This window comes from Polyergus mexicanus, unplaced genomic scaffold (genome assembly GCF_030449975.1).
Source record: "Polyergus mexicanus isolate NDT 795.1 unplaced genomic scaffold, iyPolMexi1.0 SCAF_16, whole genome shotgun sequence".
Taxonomy (NCBI): Eukaryota; Metazoa; Arthropoda; class Insecta; order Hymenoptera; family Formicidae; genus Polyergus; species Polyergus mexicanus.
Genome location: NW_027223336.1, coordinates 1773264 through 1801122, shown reverse-complemented (window position 1 = coordinate 1801122; position 27859 = coordinate 1773264). Strand labels below are relative to the sequence as shown.

Here is a 27859-nt window from a genome sequence, read left to right as displayed (position 1 = left end):
TATCTTGCGAATGTCAGATGCAGCGACATGAACGATCCATGACATGCGGCAGCGCGTGTACTCTCGATCACGTGTGTCCTCGGGTATATCTTCCGCGCTTTCTGACATGCACGTCCCGGTGGGAAGCGGGAAAATAAATAAATGACGAGCGATTCCCGCGGGTGGCTGCCAGCCCGGACGAGGCAAGGAGCAATTTCTGTGTAGATAGCGCGAGAATTATGGCCCCTCGCGAGGCGACGGAGGTTTAAGCCCTCCCTGGGTGTTCCTCTAGCCTTACAACTCCGTAATTTTTACCCTCCGAGAAGTTAAGAGTAATTTACTGGCTCTACGTAGGCATTATTCGGTCCTCCTCGAGGACGAAGGCGTCGCTGCAGAGCGTTTCGGTAGCTTCGTCCGTGTTAATTGTCTACCCTTGATGAACTTGATTTTCAGCGGAGAGACAGAACGTTGTAGTAAGATAGATACCGGCAATATCGTACAACAAAGATAGCTATTCGTTCCCGACTCTCGACTAAGATGTGTTTAATTATGAATGGCAATGAACTTTTGAGAAAATAAATACAATAACCGGATGTATATACATAGTTTGATAACGATAACATAGAACAATGAATGATATAACGATATTTAAATGGGCAGAGAACTATCTTGAAAGCATAATTGATGCGACGTAATGTGTGGCAATTTAATAGAAAAAGAATAATTTCCTTGAAACAAGCAGTTCATACAAAGCCAAGACTAAATGACATAATAATAAATTTAGTCAACGCGTAGGACTTGTCTATACTTTTTCTTCTAGATCTTTCTACTAGATCTTTTGGTATTAAACTGTACTTAGATTTAACTATAAAATAATATTTTATGATGGAGGATATAAAATATTTCAGGATTTATGGAACAAGTTGCAAGCATGTTCTCATACTTTCTGTCAAACTTTGTGTTATCCATATTTTTCTTGCTTCTCTTTATTACGTAACGTTCAAGAGTAATGATGCAATGTATTGCCGTTTGGAGTTTATTGTTAAAACTATCTTGATGTACGCGGGTAAGATAGCACGAGACTTTAAACTGCATACTCTTGAAGTCCCTCTTTATAGAGTTTTACGGGAGGAAGATATCACAAAAGAAGAAAGACATAACTTGTATCCAGTTTTGCCTACGCTTAAGATTAAATAGCTGGAGAATATAAATAACAACCTAAGATTATAACAATTGTTTCATATACTTTTTATGTTCCAATAATGTCCAACTAATCGCTAACAATCGCTGATTTTCGAAAATCTCAATAAAAATGTCACCAAACATGTTCGTACATATTCATACAAATTCTTTGCCAAACGATTTCACTCTAATTTTATGCAATATATTTTTATCAAATTGAAAGTTTTTGAAAATATTTAAATTAACAATTGTGTGTAAGCATGAATTTTAACTTTTAGCTCGTAATATATGGTTCTTGTATTGTCTATTATGAATTACCACGTACCTTTTTCTGTTATTGTCTAAGAAAAAAATTTCGGTTTGTTCTCAAAAGCATATGAAACAATTGAAAATACTTATTTATCATCGAGAAAATTATTTATTAAGATACTTCGAATATATAGGATGTAGTATAATTAATCAATGATTCTATATTACGAATTAAAAGTTAAAGGTTCATTAATTTTAATATGGAGCTGTTTTTGAAAGAAGAATCTTTATCGCGAAATTTCGAGATACAAATCAGAGTGGTTCTATGTATAGAATTGCGATGGTATTAACCTAATGTGAGAGAGAGAGAGAGAGGGGATAGAAAAAAGTTTTGTCTACGCCATTAATTCGATTGGACGAGCTTCGGACCGTAGGGATTCATTATGTATTAGGAAGATTGACTCCCCCGTCCCCGATTGGTAAAATTAAAGTCAGAGCGATCACGAGAAGCCGCCGATTAAGCCACAAAAATCCAGAACATAATTTTCTTTATATATGAATTTTAAATCTCACGAGAAATACATAATTTACAGGAAAGTTCACGAGCATTTCTCTCTGCGTGTTATCGTTTTCCTGTCGAAGATTATTTATTAATTAACAATATATCAATCAAAAAGAATGAAATATAAATACTTCAAAAACTGTGTGCTAAAAATATATTAGCAGTAAAAAAAAATTTATTTTTCATATGTCATGTCATTGCGTTAATGTTTTTTTTTATTAATTTCCTAAGCATCTTAATACATTGATTTTTAAACGGCCAACGAGCGCGTTGCATATATTTTGAAATGCAGTTTTTCATTATCTCCAATAATAAGCGAGTTGTCGCTGTTATAATTATTCAGTTATGCATTGCCATTTGTACTCGTCAAGTGAAGATCAAGATCGCATGAGACATATTGCAGAAGTCTATGAAATATTCATTGAAATGTGTTAACGATGAATGAACGAATGCTTGATGGTTACTCCGGAAAGTCGGTCTGAAATCGTCGAGATTAATCGCATCTTTCTTGCAGGCGGCGTAATTATTATTAATGATAGGCTAACTGAACGTGAAATCCATCGTTGTGTTAAAGCGACCTGACGATCCTTTCGCTTTTTTCACGCTCTCGCAGGCCTCTTCGATCTGCCGCCAATATCTGAAAAGCTGAAATTGCGGCCAAGTGGTAGTGGTAGTATAGGAAACAGCGCGCTTCTACGAGACAAAGCCGGATTGTTCTGCCGCGCGCGCGAAGGAAGAGACAGAACGATTCCGGGTTTCCTGCAAACTGAAACCCCGCCACCATCTCCCCGTTCTCCTTCTCGTCCTCCTCCTCACCCTGCTGCCTTCACCACGACGTTCGTGTAGCGAAAGCTCGTTATATTTAAGCCGAGAAATATATGCACGTGTATACGCGCCAGTTAACGCGGCTGTTACACGTGACTTGGTTAGCGCATTTGCCACGGTACGCTGCGTGTTGGTATTGCGAATTAAATTATTTTCATCGTCATATATACACTGTATGTGTATACACACACACACACACACACACACACATATAATATACGCGGTGAGGCATAATGTGGTCAATTTTAATGCCGCCGAATTCCAACGTGGCGCAATTTAGCGAGAAACGTTGCCAGATATGATGCGCGATATGACGCAGTATGATCTGACGTATGCAATTTAAAGGAAAATTCATTTCTTAACGCGAGATATTATTGTTAAGTGACATCAACGTGCTAATTAAAATGTCATTAGGTATTTTTCACCGCATTTGTCGCCCGAATACCCAGTCTTTAGGAACGCTTTAGAAAAGTATATTAATGCCAAATGAATGAGTTTAAGCAAATGGTACTTTTATCTCCTACAGAATATTGAAAATATAATTTAATACATATTAGGTTAAGATTAAGAGAATTTATCTGCTTTCTGTACTAATCAATACAGCTCAATAAACAATGAAAAATTGCAAACAATTATGAAATTATTGATTAATAAATCGAAGAGAATTAAATTGTTGAAATTCAAGTTACTCTCGAGTGTTTCGTGTATTTTCGTAACCAGCGAGGAACGCATGCGATACCATTTCCATCGTATATAGAAATGGATATAAATCTTTCGGAATAACAAGAAACGGCCGGGATAAGAAGTAATAGAAAACAGGTCTCAAATGTCGCAGTTCAAACCGCGGGTAAAAACCATTTGAGAGGAAATGGCTATAAAGTCGGCCACGTTGGCTAAAAGGATTCTTCACGTGATTTCTTTATGAAAGTAATTCGTCTATATCTGCGTTTACTCTACTTAGAGTTTATCCGAAGCTTTAAGATTCAACTTATTTTATTAGAGAAATCCAATTCGTGTTTCTTTCACGAACACACATTCCGGCGGGGAAATCCTTTAAAGTTTTGTAATCTTTATATTCGTCAAAATCTTCTTTCTTCTGTCAGATCGATGAGAAGCTTACGATATGTAATCTTGGCGATTTGAAGTTATCAAACGAATATAATTGCGACGACCTGTTGAAAAACCCGCGGATAATGACAAATATATTAAAAATATTGATTATACTTACCTTTAAGGACTTCTTCAATATCTAAATTTAAAATATTTTATTTAAAAAGAGTAAATAATAAATTGAATTTATTCATTACGATACACGTGTGCCGCGCTAAATTCTTCGTAAAAAATCGATTAATATTAGATTTCGATAAAAGATATTAATATAAAGGAATTCTAAACTGAGGAATAAAAAATAGAATAAAAAAATATATGACAAATATGGCAGAACGTAAGGGGGGAGCGTGCGTTTCAAATACATATATAGTACACCATCGTTATTGTAAATATCATTTATTGAACTCTTAGGCGTCATTGGGTACAACGATTACATCACGTTGCTTACTTGTAACACCTTAGCGATCTGAAAACAAGTCGGGTTCTTCGAGTAGACTAAATTAACGTGAAGACATCAGGTATGTTTATTTCGTATCTATAGGTAGTACCGACTGCGATCGCGCGCACGCCGATAGGACGTACCGACAATAAGGGTTATCGTTAGCCGTCGATAAGCCGAGTACAAATTTTATTTTTACAAAATTAGGAACCACCGAATTTTTACGAAAAGATTACGTTAAAGACGCTTGAAAGAAGCGGAATCGGGACGAGAAGCTATCCCGCCCAATCGGATAGATCAAAATATCATAAAGACAACAATGTCCATATTTCTCACACGATCAACTACAGCTACATTGAATTTAGGACGTTCGTAGGATATAGTATTTTATTGTAATGGTTCTCGTTGAGAAAAATTGGTAACTCAAAGCGCCGCTTTACTCTCTGCCTAATGAAACGAGCGTTATGATCGTGCGAACGAGATTTGGGGCGGAGGGGGAAGGCGAACGAGAACTTATAGCTAAATAAAACTTTATAAAAATATATCAACGAATAATAAATATATCTCTAACAGCGTCACACTGTATAATTCGTCGTGTACGGGCGTACGGTAAACCTACGCATTTACAGTCACTATATACACGCTATCAAATTCTACTTACCTAAGTAATATACAACAATTTATTTAATTTTTAGCCGATCCTATCTTCGGGAATATTTGACGTTGCACAATTACGTTTGTTTCCGGTAGCACGATTTTTCGTTTCGGGGCATGCAGGGGAGACCGCACATCCTCTTTATTAAGATTTGCGACGATCTCTTTGTTTCTTTGTCGTGTCATACCGTGTTCGTTCAATCCTTATTATTTCGTTACTGTTATAGGCAGTATCGCTCACCATACTTCATTATAGGGGCTTACTTCGCAATATTATAATGATTATAATTTGGGGACAAAATCGATTCGTTTGAATTTGTCCTCTACAAGCCATGTCTCGCGCGCTCCCTTTTATTTGCAGAATATTCGCGAATGATAAAAAAAAGGAAAAAAAAATTGGTCTTCTTTTTCTTGTTCTGATCCCTACATGCGGAAACGTCGCGTTCCACAATTCGTAAACATTGGCTTATTATTTATTTTACCTATACAAGTATATACACATCGTACGGCATATCGCGCGAATGTCAGCGCGCATGAATTCGTAGTTTACAAATTTTCTCTCTATATAAATATGTATCGTCCGATCTCTTCCTTTTCCTCCTTCATTATTTTCGTATAAGGCCAGAGAAATCGAAATTTTTTTTTTTTTTTTTTTTAACCATTTCTCGATCGCATGGGTACTCGTTCGTACAGACTCGGTCGACAGAACAAGCTTACTTAAAAGTTTCGTACGACGACGACAGCAGGCCGCGCTCTTCTTTGCAATTGTAAAGATTTGTGTAAACGCGTCATCTAGAATCGTCCAAATAGAACAAGAGAATTCGCTACATAATCCGAGGAACACCAAGGCCGTAGTAATTCGCGCCGAAGGCGTGTCAGCGGAGTGACTTCATCGAATTTCTATTGAATTCGCGATATTAAAGATACATAAGTCGTAGCATGTTGGACAAGTGCGCGTCTCGTCAACGCGTGAATCGCGCGGGGAAATATTCGTCGAAAAATGAGGATTTTAATATTATGTACAGAGAAACTTGCCCCTTCATCATTTTGGAAAAGCCGATATCCGAGCTTTCCGCGTCGTCAGAAGTTTCGCCGAGGTTTCTTCCGCCTGGATCGTCAGGGTATCGCTTCAGCGACGATGTTCCTGCAGGAATGCTTGCAGGATCAGGCAGAGCAGAAGGTACGTGACACTCACTGACCGGACGTGGGCACGGCTGTATCCGGAAGCGCGCGTCACATTGAGCCGAACGGAAGCGTCGGCGATCCCTTCCGGCGAACGGACCAGCAGCAGCCACTCTCCCACGTGAGACCACTGAATCGTCTCGAAACGTAATGTCGTCCTGTAACACGATTTTGTGCCGCCGTCCTGCAAAAAGTCAAGAATATGTAAAGTTGCTTTTCGTCGTATATACAGTATATACATTTCGTTATATATGTTTCTGAGAAAGATCAAGATTGCGAAGAACTTTTGAGCACGTTTCTCATGCTTATAAAATAGAGATATGGTTATCAATATACTAATATACATATTTAAATTAATAATTATTAGATAAAAATAAGAATTAACGTATGTAGAAGATTGAACATAAAATCAATCGAGCTTCCATTACTCCTGTGTTTTTCGAATTTGTAATTTACTAAAAATAATAATTTTACTTATATATCCTTGGACTGGAAACGGCTCTCTAAAAGTTAACTGAAATTCTTATTTGAACCCAGGAGCTACAGAGTACAAAAGTTTGCTTGAAATTGACCCATATCGAGTCGCTTCTTTCCATCCTCGCTTCCCCCTCTCCCCCCGCCACCCAAATGTCAGTCGAAACGCTTTAAAGAGAATTTCGAAAGTTTCTTTTAACTGAACCGAGGTAACGACGGCAGCTACAATTCATGATGATGAGACGGAGCTCGCAAAGATCTTTGTGAAGAGCGTTTTCATGGCGCTTTCATGGCGTTTTAAATCCCTGAGATTTGGTTGCCGCAGGTCACGTTCTAAACTGAGACATTTTTATCGCATAATGCTCATTAACTCGCGATTCGATAACGTCCATCCAGTCGTGCAGAGTCATGCCCTTATCGAGTCAGAGGTGTCTCTTTATGTCTTTACGATTAAACTTTTACGTAAAATTTCCGGCCGGAGGAAACTGGGAACTTTCGACAACGTTTCATGTTCTCGCTTCAATTGTCCATCTTACTTTCGACTCCTTCTTAGAGCTATTTACTTAGAGATTCTCTCCTCCTCAGTCCACACACCCTCTCAATCCTTTCTTGCTCTTTAAAATACGTTTTATTACTTCCCGCATTAGTATCTATAACGACTCCTCTTTCTTCGATTTCCTTTCTTTGTTCATGGAAAAATCAATCGTATTAAGCCGGTCGTAGGTCCAAAGAACTTCTGGTTTATGGAATAATTGTCCCTAATAGGAAAGTTATACTAATGATTCGTAAAAAGATAAAAAAAAAGAATAAGTTATCTCTTGATGATTATTGGCACAACTTGAGTTATTTATCACATATATAGCTAATCGTGTCATCTTTTTACATTGCGTACATTTTATCATTACTAAAGATGCAATTTTAAAAATATTTTGCTAATTGTAATCATGAGAAATATATTGGATGTATGTGATATAAAAGAAACAATTATAAATGTCACAATTGTATATATATACTTGTTATTTTTCTGTTATTGTGATATCGAGGCAAGTGTGATGCAACGCTTCCGCTTTTCATCTTATTCTAAAACACCATTAGGATATATACGACTTCATAAAAGACCTTCGTTCGTTCCGATCAAATATACACGGTTTGTCATTGTGTTCTTTTAATATCGAAGCAACCGGAGATGTTTTTCTCGCGCATCCATTTTATTGGTTACGGCCGGAGATCGAAGAGAAATACGTTTGCGTAATTGAATCAGGTTCGAGCCATTCACCGACGAGACCAATGCCGTTTCTCGGTGATATTTTGTCGCCGCGATTCGGAGCAGACGTCGTTTTCGTCGTCGTCGTCGTCGTCGCGAAGGTCTTCGCCAGTTTTTCGCATGCAAGGAGTCGCAGTTTCTTGCTCCATTTAACCTCGCGTTTCAGCCTTTCCCCATCTCCTTCCTCGACTTCCATCCGGAGGCTCGTGCTCCCCATCCGTCGATCTGTTCTACTTGTATTCTCTACTCACGAGTTCTGCCCGCATCCTCTCCCTTTCTTTTCTTGTTACTTGCATCTCATTCTATCTCTGTGTGTGCATTTTTCCATCTCTGTCTTCTTTATGACATCTTGGCTTTCCTTGTGCCTTCTCTTTCTTCGTTTGACCATCGTCTTCCTTCTCTCATACATATAACATCTCTCTCTTTCTCTCTAGTTTGTTCAAACTTTATTCGATAACACATTCTAACTTCTTTCCTACTTTTGTTTTTTTCTTCTCGCTCTCTCGTGCTATTCCGTCGTCCGTTTGCTTTTACTGTACTCAGTATTTCTTTACTAATATATTCTACTTTTTTGCCTATTCGAGATTTTTCTATCGAGGTTTTCAATGTTTTCTTTACCTTATATTAACCTATTCTCTTCGTGAGTTTCTGATCTCGTTTCTGTCGTGCTCTTTTTACTTTTCGTTTCTCATTTTTCAGCTTTTCACTATTTTTATCTGATAACATATTTGAGATTTCTTCTACTTTGATTTAGTCTGATTTTCTTTTCTCTTTCCGTCTTTGTACATTTTTTAAAATCCCTTTCGGTTATATAAACATATCCTTGCTTACATATATATATATATATATCCTTATGTTTCTTCTGTTATAATGTAATTGTAATTTCTTCGGATTTGATTTTATTCATAAAAATATATGCGAGAAAGATAATATTAAGTAAATAAAATAAGCATAGATAGTCAATGGTACTTTTCTTTCTGGTTGCAATATAAAATATATTATTCGCGATAATAATTAAAAATAAAAATAAACTATATGAAATAGAGTAAACATATTTATGATTTTGCGTAAAATAATATAATCATAATATTTTTTCATTTTTGTTTAAACAGTGTGCAATAAAGCCGCACTTAATAATTATATACATACACATACACACACACTTGATATTAAATAATTAGATTATAAAAATGTAGATATTTTATTAGCTACAATTAATTTTGCTATGTATTTGCAATTTTCGCATTTCACGATGCAACAATAAATGAGTCATTTTTAATATTTGATGATTATGCAAAAATTTTTGAGAGGACGTATCTATCTTTCCTTCTCTCTCTAGGATACATAGAGTTTTCAATTGAAGTACTTGCGTAAAAAGAAAATCGATATGTGTATAAAAGCGGTGTTATGAAAATATTTTGCGTTCAAAGTATATCGTGAAAAAAGCGCGCGTGTCTTAATAATATCCGATAATATTATCACAATATTCGACGATTAAAAAAAAAACTATATATGACTAAAAACCATTATCATTTTCTAACGATACGTATCATATTTCCCTTCTACATAGATCGCTAACACCGATGCTTGTTTTAATTTCGCCACGCGTTGTTTGAGAAGCCCGCTATAGATAGTAATGCGGGCGAGAACGTTTTATACATATAATCTGTAAGATATATTTCCAAAACATTATATCTACGAGCATTGTGCGTGTATCAATATGTACATATGTATTGTTACGCCCGCATCGTCACGCTTCCCAATAAAATCTGCAATTTTCAATGATATCGACCAAGCTAGTCGTTACTCGCACCGCGAAATCAGACTGCGCGAGCGGAGCGAAGAGGATCAAATGTTAATAAAAACAAATGCAACATCGGGTGCATCGGCAAATCCCTCGCAAAGCTTCGTCGTATTGTTTGCGCCCGCCTGGTCCTGCCGGCGGGACTGAAAAAAAAATGGTTAATCCCTCCTTTTTATGATGCAACCATCTCGCGGATTTTGTCTCCGCTCGGGCGTGAAAAAAGAAGTTTGCCGGCTGCGGAAATGAAATAAACGTGTGTATGTATCGTGCGCGCGAGCCGGTCCTTGCATAATATTCCCGTAGTATTTGTCCCGTAGTAATATCCGTCACTATATGCCATATCTCTGCATTCCTTCTCATCTCATTTCCTCCGTTTGCGCGCGCGTTTTCGCGACGCAACGCGATCATGGCTGTTCTAGTTCTCATATTGTAGTTCTCCCATTCTCTCTCTTCCTACCATGGCCAAGTCGTGTTGCAGTATCTCTGATATCGCGCGAATGTCCGTACCAGGATAGCGGCATAATTTTCGCGTCAAAGGAATAAACGGGTCTCCGGGGAGCGTGTAATCCCCTAACGGATGTATAAACATAATTCGTGTCCGTATTACAAAAGATGACGGATTTTCACGTGAAGCGAGCGCGCAAATCACATGTTCGCGCAGCATTTTTGTAGCGCGCAAAAACACGACATTGGCAGAAAAAGATCATCTGGGTGAATATTCAAAATAGGTCGCATCGCGAATTTTTTTTCAATTTTGCTATTTTATTCAGTTTTGAGTAGAGTGAAAAATCTATGTTGATAAATAAAAAGTGATATACATTGTATATTAATACATAATTAATAATAGAATCATAATTGTATTGCATCTCTATGATTGTGATATAAATATTAATTAGTTATGTATCTCGAGTGTTGTATATACAATATATATTGTGTGCAACGAAAGATATAGCGTAAAACTTTATATGGGTAAAGAAAATATTTGAAGAAATATTTCATTATATTTAACTGTTAAATATTGCTACAATATAAGAAATAAATATTTATAAACAATACATGATCAATGTATTTTTTGTGCAATTTTGTTACAGAGCGTTTGTTATTTTCCATGTAAAGTTTGCAAATCGCAATTTTTGTATCTTCACTATTTGTAATTACCTCCCTTCTGTAAAGTGGAAACATATAACTGATGAAACGCGCTTGGGAAATGCAATATTAGTTAACTTGCTCACAGAGATTCGTGAAAAAAAAAAAAAGTATTTTGCGGAGGAAAACAAACCGACCAAATATTAAGTCATCGTAATTAATACCGATAAAAAAGTAATCAAATATTTATTTTTATGTTATTTATGAGATAAATAAACAATCATTTACAGCGATAAATTACAAATGTATTTAACATATATGTATTTACAATTAAAAGCATTATGAACAAATATGCGACAATTATCGCGCTCAAAAATATCATTTCACAATTTTTAATCTTTTCTTATTCGTAGAAAAAATGAAAATTGGCCATTAATTCAATTATTTCTATTCAATAAAGCACTGTAATTCAATGGATTGTATATCTATTGCTGAATAATCTATAATTCCGAATCAAGTATATTTATGTAATCCGAATTTCACGTTAATCTTTGAACGCGAGTAAGGGAATCTTGTAAAGACATGCGAGCCACGTTTGATGCAGCAAGACATGCAAATTCACCTCGATTGCGAGAGCTCGGACCCCGTCGTGAGAGGGTGCATCCGGTGTGTACACGCGCTCCTCCGATATCCAGAGAACCTTCGTGTAACTCGGCTCTGCGCAGAACTCGACGATAATGTCCAGCGGCTCACCCTCGTTTGCCGTCACACTCTGACTTAGTGGATGAACCATGGGTCGCCCTGCAACGAAAATAAACAGACGAACCGGTTAACCTTTGTCGAATCGGGGCGCAGCCACCCTTCCTACCGCGATCATAAATCTACCCTTCGTAGGCACTTTTTGTGCGTTTGCTAAAAGCTTTGTATCTTATTAACGGCGTAAATTTCCATTTAAATGGTCCTTCACAATTTTATTTCGATTACGAGAATGCACATACATTATTAAAGTTGTCGAGTAAACCAGAGTGTCTTTTATAGTGCTTTTTCAACGCATTCATCATTGCCATCGTTGTTTCTGGCATGTTAAAATTCAAGGGTGGCGAGTCAGGACTGATAGATGCTAGTATATCGTAGATGAAAGGCATAGCGACATACAGATCGATAACATATCATCGTAATCGATTTTGCCACGGTTGTTTTTACGAATTTATCCGCGCGTGCGTGCAATCAATCTTTCTTTTTTTTAATTATCATTGACGGATACTTTTTGATCGATGACTAAGAAGAAATTTAAACTTGCACAACGATAATAAAATATAATATTTAGCACAATCGAAGACAACATTTTTCGTAAACTAAATCGATATTTTTGGTAGAAATTGCTACTGAGTTTTTGATTGAGTGAGATATAAAGCGTTAATGTACGTGCATATAATGACCGATTATTAACGAAAGCCGAATAACGTTGTGATGACGGATACAGAATTTGTTCGAGTCACATATATGTATTTTCTATCTACACTGATAAAGCAAATGTTTTTCAAAATTTTATCTGAAGAAAGGAGGAAGGGAGGAAATGTACGAAAATGTAGAAAGCGTGCGAGATAATAATCGTTCTTGCATATTTTTTAAACATTTCAAAGATTTCGATTTTTATTGTCACATTTATTTTTTATTGAATTCATATCCAATTAACGCAATATTTTTACAGGCAATATCCTCATATAATATGCTTCTGTGACATCGCGTTTGTTATAATTATTTATCGATTCATCTATATTTTAAAGTTGCGAATGATTTAGTGCGATTAAATATTATTAAATGGACCGTATAAAATTAGACTTGTCTCTCTTCTTTACGAACGCAGTGATAGATATTACTGTAACGATAAATTTCTAAAAAAGTTCTGGAACCGAAATATACGACTTTAAATATATGACTCCTCCTAAACCTGTTCCCGCTCGTAAATCCGACCTTCGGTGACACTTCCGGTGCAAGGGATGACCCGAGGAGGGAGGATGGGGGAATCGCCGATTAGCACTACTGTCACCTCCGACATTTGCCGCTCTCTTCTGTTTACCGGCGCCTTCTGCCTCGTTAATAGTGAGAGATGGTCTCGGTGACTGTAATAGGGGACAAAACAAAAGGAATGTGCATCGATTGTGTGACATAAGCCGACGTCTTTCGTAAGAGTCATTATTAAATGCGATCGCGGACGCGATCGCTGTATCTCTTTTTAATCGATGCCGTATGACTTTCTCTCATGTAGATTATATATTCATATGAAATACTGTGCAAATCGTAATTATTGAGAATTATATCGAAATTTTATAACAGACTAGCTTATTATAGCGTTTTTTAATGTGTGAATTATTTATGAATCGGGAATTGATTCTTGTTTAATAAAAATTTTGTGATGCTAACAGACCTTGACTATAAAGAATTAAAAACATAATAGGTCTAAGAAAAATATTTTCAAGAATTATTTACACTTTTTTAGTCGCGTGTTTACGGATTAGAAGAGTCTGAAATAGATGCAACTAGTAACAAGATTTTGTAATATAGCGCGATTAGAGCTGTTAATGAAAAATCAAATACGTGTTCGACCATGATCAATAAACGATAACAAAATTAAACAATTTGTACGAAAGACTGACTATATCGATATTTAACGACGAGATGAATACGAGACGAGATGAAACAATGCACACACGATAATACGCATCACCAAAAATTGATGTTCTAATATAGAAAAATCTCAATTTTGTAATTATTGAATATATCGTGTTTCGAATTTTTTTTAAACATGCTCTGTTGAATCGGCATGGAAATATCGATATAATATTTTTCATATCAACCCGTATCCGATTTACACATTTTTTAAATTTATAGATAGAAAGGAATTTGGAACACTAAAATCATAACGGAAGATAGCTGTAACATTTGCGATTTGAGTCCGTATTTACATACTGTGTGCGAACATAAAATCTAAAATTATATCCTTCACAGTTGAATCTCTTTCGATTTTATTTCTGTTATATTAGAACGTTTTTCTTTATTCATTAATACAATTAGTTTTTCAGTAATCAACAATTATCTGATGATAAATTAGAATAACGATTTAATAAAACTGAATTATTATGCCGCTGATTTATGCGAAACAATTCGGTGAGACATGCAATGCGATCGAAACTTGGCGTCGTACGAGAATGCAAGCAGTCCGTAGTTATGTTACCGCGATGTGTACAACGCTCGCGCGCACAAATTGCAATCACGGGTTTTCGATTTCCCAGCCTCAAGGCGATCGCGATTTCGCAAATTGTTTGGCGCGCGCTACAGTTCGAATTTCCTCTCGTCTTCGACTACAGAGGTTTGGCGATAAAGTCTCGGCTTTGCGAGTTAGCGTTTCTGAGTCAGAAAATCAGACGAGATTGTGAAGTCTTGACAAAATAAGATTTTCTTTATTTTTCTTCGACTTTTTGCCACGAAGAAAATTTTTACTTCAATTGGACAAGGCACTTGTAAAATAAATTAGGCAAGAACAAGGCTCAGAGCTTTGCGTGGTAGCGCAAATGTCCTTGAATTTTTCTTTATGGCTGGATTAGACTCCTATATTACTCTAGCGATTGAAGTAGCGAATTTAGAAAGTACCACAAAATCCAGTATAATCCAGTATAATTTATTTCTTGATACCGCTATCTTTTCCTCCCTTCTTTCTGTCTGTTATATAGGACATTGTACATATCTTATTCTTTTTAGATTCAATAATATAATAACAAAATTATATTTATTAATGTAAAAAGTTGTGAAATTTTTCATATTACATATATGCAAGATATTTCAAAAAATTTGTGCGAAAATCGTATAAAAGAAAACAAAAGGACATTATTGTCTTCTGTTCACTCGTGTGTCTGATTATTTCGTCATCTCGAGTAAATGCTCAAAACAGTTGGGAGTTTCTATAACAAATTGCACGATATCATCGGTTTTATCTACGCACTTTAGATAATTGAAGCGTGAATGTCGTCGTTTAACCTCGATTACTACTTCTCTCTTTTGGCTCATTTTCCACTTCAGGACAAGCGATCGTCCATCGACCGTCTCCTTTTATTCTCAACGGTCTCTCATTTGCACGGATCTCCTGCTATGTAGAGCAGGCTCCCGACCGGATGATCTGTATAGAGCGAATAGAAGCGGAACAGTACAGGCAAGCAACCACAGCATCGTTCATGAATATTCCTACGGCTGAAATTGCTCGAATATCTTGAATGTGGTTGCCTCTGCGGCGAATCTTTTTGCCGTCCTTCCGTCAACCCTTGTTTTGTTCCGCAAGGATGACGGAGGGAGTATCTACGAGCTCCTATATGAACACGGTGGGCTTCCCTTCATCAGCGCTCGATTTTTTTTTTAAATATTTTTACGCACTTATGACGGCATCGTTCTAATATCCGAATTATGCAAATGCGTGCTGGCTGCGTGACATGCCACGCATGATCCACATGCCGTAATTGCGCCTGTGAAAGCGGACAAAGTAAAAAATTTTGTAGAAACTAGACTAAAATGAAGACTTTGAAGAGATATTTCTCTTTCTCGGAGGTTTATTTATAGCTTATAAATATCTTTAATTTGAAATTAGATTGCAAAAATTGTGATTAAACAAACAAACTGAATTTTTTTACAGGCTATTAATGATATATATATAGCCCAACATTGATGTAATTCTTAATTTTATTCAGTAACTTCGTATTTTCAGCGTCTCCAAACATTTCGCTTAGTTTTTAAATATTTTTTCATTTTTTTTATCATCATGGTTATATTCATTATTGATACGATAATAACTTTCTCAATAATTAAATTTGATTTCCTATCTATTTATTTTTGCGACAATCACATAACATGCAAATTTATTTTAAGTTGTTTTTTATATGGCAGAATATCGTAAATGTATAATATAGTAAATGCTATAATTATATTTGTAACGCGAACTGAAATTCTTGTGAAAATAGTGCATTCAGAATAGAGCGAAATTGAGGAGAAATATCATAAACAAAATGTTCGAGTGGACCGATGTGCGCGCCATTTGGTTTCACGATTCGTATTCGCGACAACGATTACGAGGGTGTTAACGATCGCTAGTCGACAAACTTGAGTAAGGAAAGTGGAATGGAAATCCGCGAACTGCGCTTAACTACGAGGCATGTCGAAAATGAGTCTCCTCTCAGAGAAAATTTCTTTTCCCGAATGACACTCTAAACGTACCGCGACGTTACCGGAAAGAATCTCTTAGCAAGTTAGATGAATCGCAAACGATTGCCTATAACGGCAATGTGATTCATTTCATTTGTACGCCGCTGTTGGAAAGAACTTGGATGGAAACGATTGTCAAAGTAACGAATTTCCTCGTGACGACTCGATGTCGTTTCGTTCGCTTTAAAATCGAGGACTTGCACTTTGTCCGCCACGAAGTTTAAATCGATAACGACACGGATTTGAATCTTCTCGCTGAACATTATTCGTCATTTAAGGAAATTACGGTTCAATGGTCCGTATTTCCCGTTATCGGCGATTTTTATGATAATTTCTACGCACAATATCTATGTATCTGTGTATGTGGAAGAAACTTCATTGATAGTTTTACATATATTATCGAATAAATCATTTTCGTTAAGTTATTAATTTTAGATTAGAAAGCGTTATAAATATTTTTTATTATATTTTCAAAAAATAATATAAAATAATTATAAATATCTGAATAATTTTTGATTATCTTAATTTGTATGTATATATATATATATATATTTACAGAATAATTGGTTTTATTCTAAAATTTATAATTTACTAGAATTAAATTTTTATAATCTACTGAAAACAGAAACTGTTGCAGCAGTAATCCACTTCGTAGTAATCAATTATTAAATCTATTTACTGAGTAAAACATCGTCCAAGAAGAAAATTTTCTACAGAATAAAAATATTTCACAAAAATGCAAGCTAATATCTTTTCTTTAAAAAAAGAAGATATTGTTTTGTTTCGATATTGCGATGAATTTTCACGCGATAGCACCATACTGCAATGCTTTATCGTTAAATCATGAGCTAAGCCAAGCCTCCAATGGCTGCTCCAATTTACGTTCACGTTCCACTTAGACGAACAAATAATGCATGCGAGAGGAATCGATCAGGCAAAGATATTCGTCGTGGCATTAAATGAGTTTCGCTTGGAAAAGTTTTGTTCAATTCGGAATATATCCCTGAAATTGTTACCGTGAGCGCGATTATAATGCAACAAATTATTCTCTCACGTTCGCGCACGAACATAACAGCTTGCTAATTAATTCATCAATTTCCAATTCCGAAATCCGAGAAGACGACGGCGACGTTGCGCATTGGATAACAGCAACTACTCAATGTACGTGTCACGATTACTGCAAGATTGCAGACATGCTCCGTATATCGATGCGCGACAAACTCCTCAGGGGAATTCTCAGGAAATCTGAAGGCATAATATTCGGGGATGTTTAAGACGAAGGTCGCGTCGGAAACCCTTCGTAATGTGTTAACTTTGATAGTTCGCTTCGACCGTTTAATTCTCGATAATATTCAATTATATCTGAAAGAAATATGTTCCGAACTTTTTATTAAGGCATGCATTGTCTTATGATGAGAGGTCGAGATATATTAGAATTACATTGTATAATTTATTGCATATCTTTCTTTTTGCAAATCATTATGAGATTATAATGCATGAAATCACTTGTACTGGTTTGATATAATCAATGATCTGAGTAAAATATTTTCCAACGAATTCTCAACAAATTGGAGCTAGAATTTCTGGCAAGCGGAGAGAAAGAGGTGGGAGAAGGAAGGGGAAAGGGAAAGGAAACGTGGAAACGCGAGAAAATCATATACCTTTGGCGGAAACGATACATCCCGGAAAGTTCTGACGCTATCCGTGCGAGGATTCACTCGGTTACTCGTACTTCAAGGCGATAAGCATCAAAGCTCATTCAGAGGCCGTGATAACGTTCACCAGGCGTTGCCATTGTTTCAAGATGTTAATAGATGGTAGCAGTTATCTGTTCATTGTTCTCTGTACGAATTAAAATGATCAAAGTGATTTTCTGTCTCTCCTGCGGTTCTTAAAGCTGGATTAACAATTTTTCGTTGAATGATTTTTATGCCACTTTTATGTTTGTCATTGTTGCTTATCATGCCACGTTCATTGCTTCCTTTAAACTTTTATTTTGCCTTATACAATGTGATGTGTTTTATATATATGTGATAATACTGAAATAGCATTATCTCTTTTTAAAATAAAAAAAACTTATTTTTTTTTTTTTTAAATTGCGTAATCAGAGAAAAAAAGGATCTGATTACAAAATCATTTAAAATTTAAAACTGATATATTCTGGTGTGAATAAAGCATTAGAAACACGAAAAATACCGTTTCTAGACTTAATTAAATATTAGTCTTACGTGAATAAAATATTAATCAGAGTCCGATTAATTTATCAAAATAGATAGATTGATGTTGCAAAATCGAACACTGTTAAAGAAGATAATATTCAATCATATTTCTGATTAAAAAAAAAAACATAGTTCAAGCAAGAATATTGCACTGTTATCATTGTGTTTTTTAACACTGAACATCTTTCTCCAACCATCGATATCATCGAGGGTTGAAAATCTTAAATAATATTCTTCCATGGAATACGACTACGAAACGAGTCTCAGGAGAGATCGTGCGAATATTTGCATTGGGATATTATCGCGCCATTTCGATTATTCGGTTCCCTTCTATGATACCTAAAATTTTTTTTACAAGTCCCTTCGCGTGTGAGGCGATTATGCGATCGATTATGCTTCGAGTAAAAGTGAACGAGAGCCAGCGGAAACTTAAATTAAAGTTAGCCCCATCCATTCTTCGCGCTTTCAATTTGTCCTAAGTTAACACTGACGCGACTCGACGGCCGTGTATTGCCTCTTCAGCTTTCGAGGTTTTCGTTTTTCCATCTCCGGAAACGCCGAGCGATATACGCTGTCCTCGAAAAGAGACGGGTGTGAGGAAAGCGTCCCTCTCGAGGGACGATAAGGGATCGAGTTCGTAATTGTGTCAAAAGAACGAAGCCCGCGAACTATGCCCCTTCCGCGACTCTCGTACCCTCGCAATAAACTTTAGAAACCGTCGTCGAATACGCCCGAAGGGATAGGCTCGATATTACTGTCATCGCGTACGCGATGAAAAACGTTCAATTCTTTTCTCCCCGATCCTACGATTTCGGCGATCTGTTTGACCCGAGGGGCCGCATTTTATTGGCAGGATGTGGTTGGTTTCGATATTCATACGATACTTTTGGGAATGATCTCGCGTAAATAATTTCTCGCGAGACGGCTGATATGAAATTGTTTCTATCACTGAATTTAAAGCGGAACAATTGAATTCACAATGTTATATTATTCAAAACGCTATTGACAGTTTGTGTGTTTCATATTCAATATCTATTACATTATTATTAACACCTATATCTTTTATACTGACTAATGATGGACAAAAAGATCAAAAACCTTTTAATTTATGCACAAATTTAAAAATTTTTTCAAAGTTAAATTTTTTTTTTTATAAAAATAAAAACATTTATTTTTTAATAGATTAAATTTATCTATCATGATTTGGATAAAGCGCGTCTTTTTCGGTAACGAATCGTCCTTTCTCTCTCCATCTCTTTTAACCTTTGATAAAGATAATGACTATCAGCGAGCGTCTTATGTCTTAATAGCCTATAACTAATGCAGGCTTTTTTCTATCCTCGTCCGATCTGTATTACGCTTCTCTCCTTCCCGACCGGTATCCACCCCGACTATTTTCTTCAAGTGCTATCATTACTATCAGCGCAGCATCCATGCATACCACATACCATGTGTTCATCGTTGCTTTTCTCTCGGTCCCCGAGGACGTCGTATGTACTCCCCGCAGAACTTCCACTTTCCCTCTAATAAGTTTATGCATTGTTCTCCCTCTCTAGTTGGTGCTTCCTTTTTACAGCTTTGCCGCGAGTATGCAGAAAGTATTTTTGCCGGAAAATATTTTTTCTGCTTTCCGCGACGCGAATAGAAAACTATCATGCCACTTATTTCTAGAGAATTTCAATGTATATTAATGTAAAATTATATCCTTACAATTTTTGAAATATTTGACTATTTTTTTTTGTAATATATACAACACTTTAAATCCCCCTTCAAATCTTAAATTCTTTTGAGCATTATAAAAATATTATTATTTAATATATATTTGGATATTTAATATATATCTTTAGAGTCATATTTATACATAGCCTAATATTTAGTAAGTACTAAAATGTGCTATCTCATATATTGAAAATTTTTTACTAATAATTTTTTTAAAGCCTGTTATACGTAATTTTATTGTGATAAATTATTGTATTTATGTACGCATTTATGTGTGCATGCATACCTCGATGAAATTCGTGCCGCGATCGGCGACGCCTCGTTTCTTCTCCGGCTCGTATAATCGCCGCGCGTCGCGCAAACGACGCGTTTATCAAGCGAAGTGCCATCCCCGGCAAGAGTTTTACGAGGAACTCTTCTCAGCCACGAGGTTTCACTCTCGTAGCGGCAATAATTTTATTTACAGCCGGCTACGCCGACATTTACGCGGCTCCGCATGGGCTCGGAACTTACGCTTCCGTGTTAAAGTTACGAGTGTCACGAGAAATTTACGCGCCACGGCAGCGGCGACGCGAATTACATGTATTGCGTGAATAGTGGCCAAGTTTTTCAAAGCTCAGTCGCGACAGCATTTCGGATGACATTGCCATAATTGAATAATCAATTGACTCTTCGTTCAACAAGGCATTCTCATTGAAACGTAATTAAACTAGCGATGCTGCTGATTCGAAAAACATTGATGATAAAAGACCGATATGATGGGACATAAAGCGCAGTCGCATTTGTGAACGGAAGAGAAATAGGCTGTCAGCTACGCGTCGTAAAATGTACCGCTGAATTGGCCGGCCAGCACAATAGCTTTCTCGCAAAAATGCGTTGTTATTTTTCGGCCTGACGATTTTGGCATTTTGTTGTCCGCATTGTCCGCCAATAACTTTTGAGCGTTTCCCCGTTATGTGTGTGTCACAGTACGCTATTATTTGAAGTACTAGAACCTTGGCAAGGCAAATCTGCTAGTTACGCGCGATACATAACAAAGCAAAAAAGAATTGCAAAAAAGTTCAAAATGTTTTGTACAGCAAGCAATATATTGCTAGTTGTCAATATTGTAGAATATTAATTATTCAGTTGTTATATTTTAATGAGACATTGTGTTACCAAAGCGAAATTACACATCATATATCATATACATTACACATCATATATCATTACATATCATATATATATATATACTATATATAATATATTTATACAATAATATAGTAAAATAACTCATAAAAAATTAAATTTCTGATACTATTTCAAAGAAACATTTAATACTTTTCATTGTTTTTTCTGTTATCGATGTCAATAAAAACGATATTGTCTCTACGTAAAAAATTAAATACTGAACTTAAAAACTGAAAACATATCCATCGTATATGTTTTGCGCTGCTGGCTCTATGCACGAGATATAATTCAAGAAATGGAATTGACAGATACATATCAGACTCAGCATCCTTTTAGTTATCGGACGGCAGCGAAAGATAAAAAAAAAAAAAAAAGCAATGCGCAAGCGGAAAACGCAGTAAAACCCCGCGATGCTTTAATCGCATTTTCTATTTCATTTCGATGGCCGGTATCGTCACGCTGGAGAGCCACAAAAGCGGATTTCGGGAAAATAAACAGCCGGGAGGCTGGGTATAGTCTGACGGATAGATGAGACGCGAGCGGGAATTCTTTAACTTTTATGTGCGTCGCGAGAATCCAGCCTCCTCTACGAAAGACGACTCGACCTTTGACCTCAGTCACAGTCTCCGCATAGAGGAAATCAATCGTGAGGAGGGTGCAAGGTATGTCGCGATTTGCGCTAAGAAATGTTACTGCCGACAGAGATTGCGGAAGAGGAAGAAAAAAAGACGGAAGAACGGAAAGACCCTTGCGGCGAGCGAAACTGCGAGGCGCAAAATTTCCCGAGGCGGAACGACATTGCTGCGCAAACTTGTCGGATAATGTAGGTTAATCCCTTAATCGGGGTTATTAGATGAAATTTTATCCGGCAGGCTTTAGCCAGTACTCCCGTCGACTATCCTCTGTGTCCGCGCAGACATTAACGTACCCTTATTAAATACCTAATAACGCTTCTGAGTTAATTTACTTTTCAAGAATTGTTAGAAAGTCATCCGGCTAGAAAGTTGGAAAATTGAGAGTGCGGAAAGGGCAATTGCTGCTGTGTGTTATAGTAATGTCTTATATTATACTTATTATGGAAATGCGAGATAGCAGAATTACGATTTCTTTTTTATTACGCGTTTGCGATGTTATTAAAAAGCATCACCGGTAATGCTAATTAATGTAGCTGTTGCATCCTACAGTATACCGTGTTGCAACGTTGAAAATATGTCACGTAAATATTTTGCAATATAATTAAGTAAAAGCTTTATATTTTATTCAACATAGCTGACACATATTTTCAAATGTTGAATTATAAAAATAGTAATAATATCACGAATCACTACTTAACTGTAGTTTAATTTCTACATGATTTAACAAAATATCTCACGCCGTTTTAATATATTTCGCATTTTTTATTATGTATTAGATTATAACATTCGTTTTAGAAAACATGTTCAAACCGATTTGCAGCTATTTTTTAAACTGGCTTTTTATATTATCGATATGCTCGGTCAGTTCCGCTTCAGTTAGTGAGAAATACATGTGCGGCATGCTTGAAGGAAAGGGAAGCGCGCGATGTACGACGCAGCTGGGCAGTTTCTCGATTCGATATATTATCAAGAAATGAGAAAGAGGAGCGGGGACCGAGCATATATATATGTATATATAACATATATTTGTTTACGATGTCTGGATTCATTCCGCGTGTATAAGTTCTACATGTGCAAATGTATATTTTAAAAATGGGTTTTCATGACAACGAAAAAAAAAAAAAATCAAAGCCGATCATAAATGATATAAATAATAAATGATAAATTGATAGATCCATGAGAAGATTACATTTAGCGTATATGTTAATTTTCTTTTCTTTGGCATTCTACATTAAAAAGATAGTATCAAAATTGTCATACAATAATTAATGTATCAGTTAGTAAATTGATAATTTTTTAAATATGTTAATATAGATCTACAGAAATAATAAAATTCTAAAAAGAGATTCTAGATATTATAGAAAACATTGTAGTTACAAAATATTCTTGAAATATAATGTTCTGATTTTTTTAATAATATTTTATGATATTAATTTATTTTCTTTTTCCACAATATTATTTATAAAAAAAATATTTCTTTTTCAAATGTTTGATTATTTTTGTTAAAGGTTACCTGTTAAACATTGTCTCTTAAGTAATAACAGTGTTTTTCGTGAAATAAATGCTCTTTTCGTAAACGAGAACGAAGAAAAGAAAAATTAATTTACAATAACAGCAAACGATAACGCAATAATGCAACATCGACGATAATACTAACAGGCAATTATACGGCAAAGTTTTAATATTCAAAATACAATTTGTGCGAATCCGAGGGAGCGCTGTAATTACGTGTTCTAATTTAGGGATTAAAATACGCGAAGACACGAAGACTCTTCGGCGCTCTTGCAGCGAGTGATCGCGCGCGTAATACCAAGGACGATAATTGAAATTGGATACGAAGGGAGGACTCGGTTAATAAAGCCAATTACGGTGATTCCAAAGAGATAGGAATGAGAGCGTCAACGTCGATTCTCCGAGAGATAAGGAAGCGCATTTCTTCCCTCTATCGTCCTTACACTTCAACAAAGAATCGTCCTGAATTGCATAACGGTGGAATCTTCGCGAACCCTATTCTGGAGAAGAAAAAAATCTGCGTCGACGAAACCCGCTCAATAGCGGAGCATAATACGCAATTATTCATCAATTAATTGGATGATCGTGCAGTTTCGTCTTTCAACGCGGCGGAATAAAATTCAATACATAATTAAATGCATATGCTGAAAGTTCGCAATAATATTTAAGAATGAAAGACAAAGTATGAAATAAGACAAGCTTTATCGAGTAATTAATTCGGTCTCATCTTAAAATTAGCGCTACGCGAGAATTCGCTTTTTATGTTAATTTTTCCAGATCAGAAACAGATGTAAAAATTAACGCAACACGAGAATTTGCTTTTATTTTAATTTTTTCAGAGCAGAAACAGATGTAAAAAATGAAATATAAGAATCGGAATATGTAATATTTTTATACTTAAAATTATTAAGTTTCATTCTAAGAAACACTGATATATTCTCATACAGTTTTAATCAAATTTTTTGTATATCAACTTTTTTCAAAAATTTGTTAAATTTAAAATTAGAATATCTTTTAGAGAGTTGTGTGTGTAAAAATGTTACATTATTTGCAGAGTTGTCGTATTTTAAAAATAAAAATCTATATAAAAACTCAATTGAAATTTTTTGCAAAGATTAAATATAGTTTCATAATTAATTTCGATTGTACGATAAAAAATTAGTGAGTAGATTGAATTTTTTGTAATGTGCAGTATTCATTGACGGGATTATAAAAACTTCTTATATCAACATTTATTGCTTCTTTTAAAACTAGCAGTAACAATCGAGATTTCATGGAGAGAGACATGAACGTGGAGACGAGAGGACAAATCCCGCGGGGCGATACGTCGTTTTCCTGACTATCGATTCGCATCCAACTTTTCCTGTCCTTTTTCAAGGACCGGCAGATATGGGCGGGTGGCAACAAGACAAATTATCAGGACGTCGTGAATATTCGCCCCCTTCGCTCTCGCTGTTCTAACGTTATCGTCCCATAAAAACTCGCGCAATGCCGGAAAAGTATGTGGGAATGAGAGTACGGACGCGCCATATATGGTAAATGTATAGGACAACCAAAATACGATAGATTCAAAAATATTCCAATTTTATTGCTATATTTTTATCCGAATAGTTGCGTATTGCTGACTGACGTGGATACAATTAACAAACACTTGCCATTCAAACATTCGATGCTTTGATCACTTTCATTTGAATTACATAAAATACCTGTCAATAAAATATGTCGCTTATAATGAAAATATCTTACAGGATTTTATATTTTTTCTGTATAAATTTCATTTATAATTGTTTAATTAAATGTACTTTTTGCATGTTTTAAAATCTTATTAATTTTTTTTCCATAATATAATCACACTTTTGATTACTTAATTTCAGTTTTTTATCGTTTTTATCTGGAATTACTTTTCGGATATTTTGCTAATTAGGATAAATCACAAAGTAGTTTATGTTAAGTAGTATGGTAAATAAGATACGAATAAGACATGATGGTTGAATAAGATGTTTTGCGAAAAATGTATTGATAAAAGCATTATTTCCGTTTATTGATTATGCTAAATACTTTATAAAAAAGTATAGTTAAATAAATATATATATTTGTGATCACTGCATATTAAATAAAATAATAATATAATAAAAAATAAATTACTGACAACTTGAAAATACAAGGACCATCGCCCATCATGAATAATGATTCTTTACAATGTTTATCGCTGAAGATTTTTGCTGATTTTGAAGAACTCTCTTCAGAGAGCATAGCTTTAAAATTTAATAATGTCTTTCATAAATTTTTAGCGAAAAGCAAAAACATTATAAAACGCTGAATAAGGCAAGCAAGCTTTTATAATATATCGATGCAAGAACTCTTTTGCTTCTCATTAATTATTGCGGACGTGGCAATTTTTATGCTGCAGAATATCGTGCGTGTCAATATACGCTGATATTAATTATTCCCAGCTTCTTGTTCTGCAGATAACGCGAGAGAGAGAGAGTTTGCACGCTGTTCAAAATAGGTAATTTGTTGTCGAAAGTTTTTCTAAACTTGACATCAAACGGGTTAAAAGAATAACAACCCATATTCAGACTTTTTATTATTTAAACAGAATCGTATAGAGAAAGAAATTAAAAATGATAGCGTAAGTCACAGCATGCAACGCATATGTTATGGCGGTATTAATTAATTCACGAAGAATAATATTTGTAATTCCATATTCAATTGTTTTAATATAAAAAGTTTGTAAGAACACAGAGCAATATGTATAATACAATAAATATATTTGCTTTCGAACAATCTCTCTCGCGATTTTATATCGCGTGTATCTCTATTTGAAAGTCAAAGGTACCACATTACCTGCGCGTTTCAGAAGAGAAAATTGTAGCGGCAGAATCGCAAAGTTTTAATGAAACAACATGGAACTATAAGGGATATCAAGCCCGACGATGTTATATGAAGCACGTAGGAAAGTTTGACGATACCGAAGTGACAGCGTTATCACATCGTGGCACACGTGTGCACGAAGCCGCGGAACTTTAAATCGAAAGGGTCGGTTATGTATAAAGGAAAGGTATGTATGCACCGGGCTCTGGCACTGTCCGAACGAGTTTTCGGCTCGTCAGAATGCGACGAGAATCTATACGAAGAACATAGCTACCGTGACTTCTCCAGCGTGATGTCTGAGACTTTTATGGATTCGTATCACCTTTACTTGCATCGGATGCGAAATCGGAGACGCTCAAGTGCATCTCAGAACCACTAGTAATTTTGCCGATCCGGTTACGAGTGCGTTTAGTAAAAAAGATGTACATTGTTATAACTGCTCACGTACCAAGAAATTTTGTTTCGGATAAGATCGATTGGAGATTCGCGGTAATGTAACTTTTTCGAAATGAGTTGTATCAGTAACAAGTATGTGCTTGGTATTAATTTTCTTAGTCTTTTGATATAGTTTCCACGCAATACATTAAGAAATAATTTTGAAATATTTATAATATTTGCGGCGTGATATTGTGTAATTCAAATTCTTAAGATCCTCATATATATATTCCATATTTATATATAAACTTCTTTCACGGAATAAAATTAATAATCAAATAATTTAAACTTATATTCATATATTCTAGGATTCTGCATCGAATTTTATTTGTTTTAGTAAAAAGTGTATCGCGTGCCATGAAAACTTGGTTTTCATTAGTAAATTGAAATGCCCGATGCAGAATCTCTACGATCAATTGTAATGTACGTAAAATGTACCCGGGAGAATTAGCGTTCGAAGAGACTGCTACAGAGCTCAATGACCGCGGATTTTATAAAATCCCTAGAGAATAGAATTGATATAATTAATGAGTCGGACATTTTATGTATAATAATGTACAATTTTTTCTCTTCCGTAACAACGATTACATAGATTTATGACAAATTACAATTGACGCATATTTTATAATCAGAGCTTTTATATTAAAATGACAACGAAATCGATAATAATATTTATATCCATAGTAATACAAAAATAGAACAGGTATATAAAATATTCATTTATTCGTTAACAGTTCTAAAAATTGATTTATTATCGAATACGATTTCGCGCGATCGGAAAACTACATGATAAAAATTTTAGGGGTGGTAGATTTAAATGTCGTTTTACAAGCGGTAGTTTGATGAACATGAAAGTGAATACGAACGGCATTAATCATAGCAATCTCCAAGCTATCGATTTATCGGCAACGGCGAGAAGCCGGCGGAGTTTACCGCCAATAACTCGACATCCGAGTGGAAATTGATCGACGCGTGACGGCGATAACTTTGCCTATTACGTGTCGGCAAAGTTTATGGAAAAAGTACGTGTCGCGGCTATCGTCTTGCAAGCGAGAAATGCTATCTAATGTGAATGCGAACGGTTAAATGCCACGTTTACAGTCTCACCAATGACAGATAGTAAACTCGCCTCATCACTACCGCAGTCAATATTTTCCTGTAAAACGAGGTTACGCGGAAATTTGCCATATCATTTGCACGCGTTCCATACATATCGAGAGAATATAGTTTGTAATTAA

General features: G+C 35.5%; 1 protein-coding gene across 5 annotated transcripts in view; it reads right to left on the bottom strand.

The window, feature by feature from the left end:
* Window positions 1–4302: 4302 nt before the first annotated feature.
* Tei (teiresias) overlaps window positions 4303–27859 on the bottom strand; it is a 313828-nt gene continuing 290271 nt past the window's right edge. For all 5 annotated transcript variants that reach the window (XM_070309187.1, XM_070309186.1, XM_070309185.1 and 2 more), the window contains 2 exons: window positions 11433–11611; window positions 4303–6366 (listed from right to left, as the gene is read on the bottom strand). In XM_070309187.1, the coding sequence (XP_070165288.1) occupies window positions 6130–6366; window positions 11433–11611 (416 nt within the window). In that variant the 3' untranslated portion in view covers window positions 4303–6129. The remainder of the gene's footprint in view (window positions 6367–11432; window positions 11612–27859) is intronic.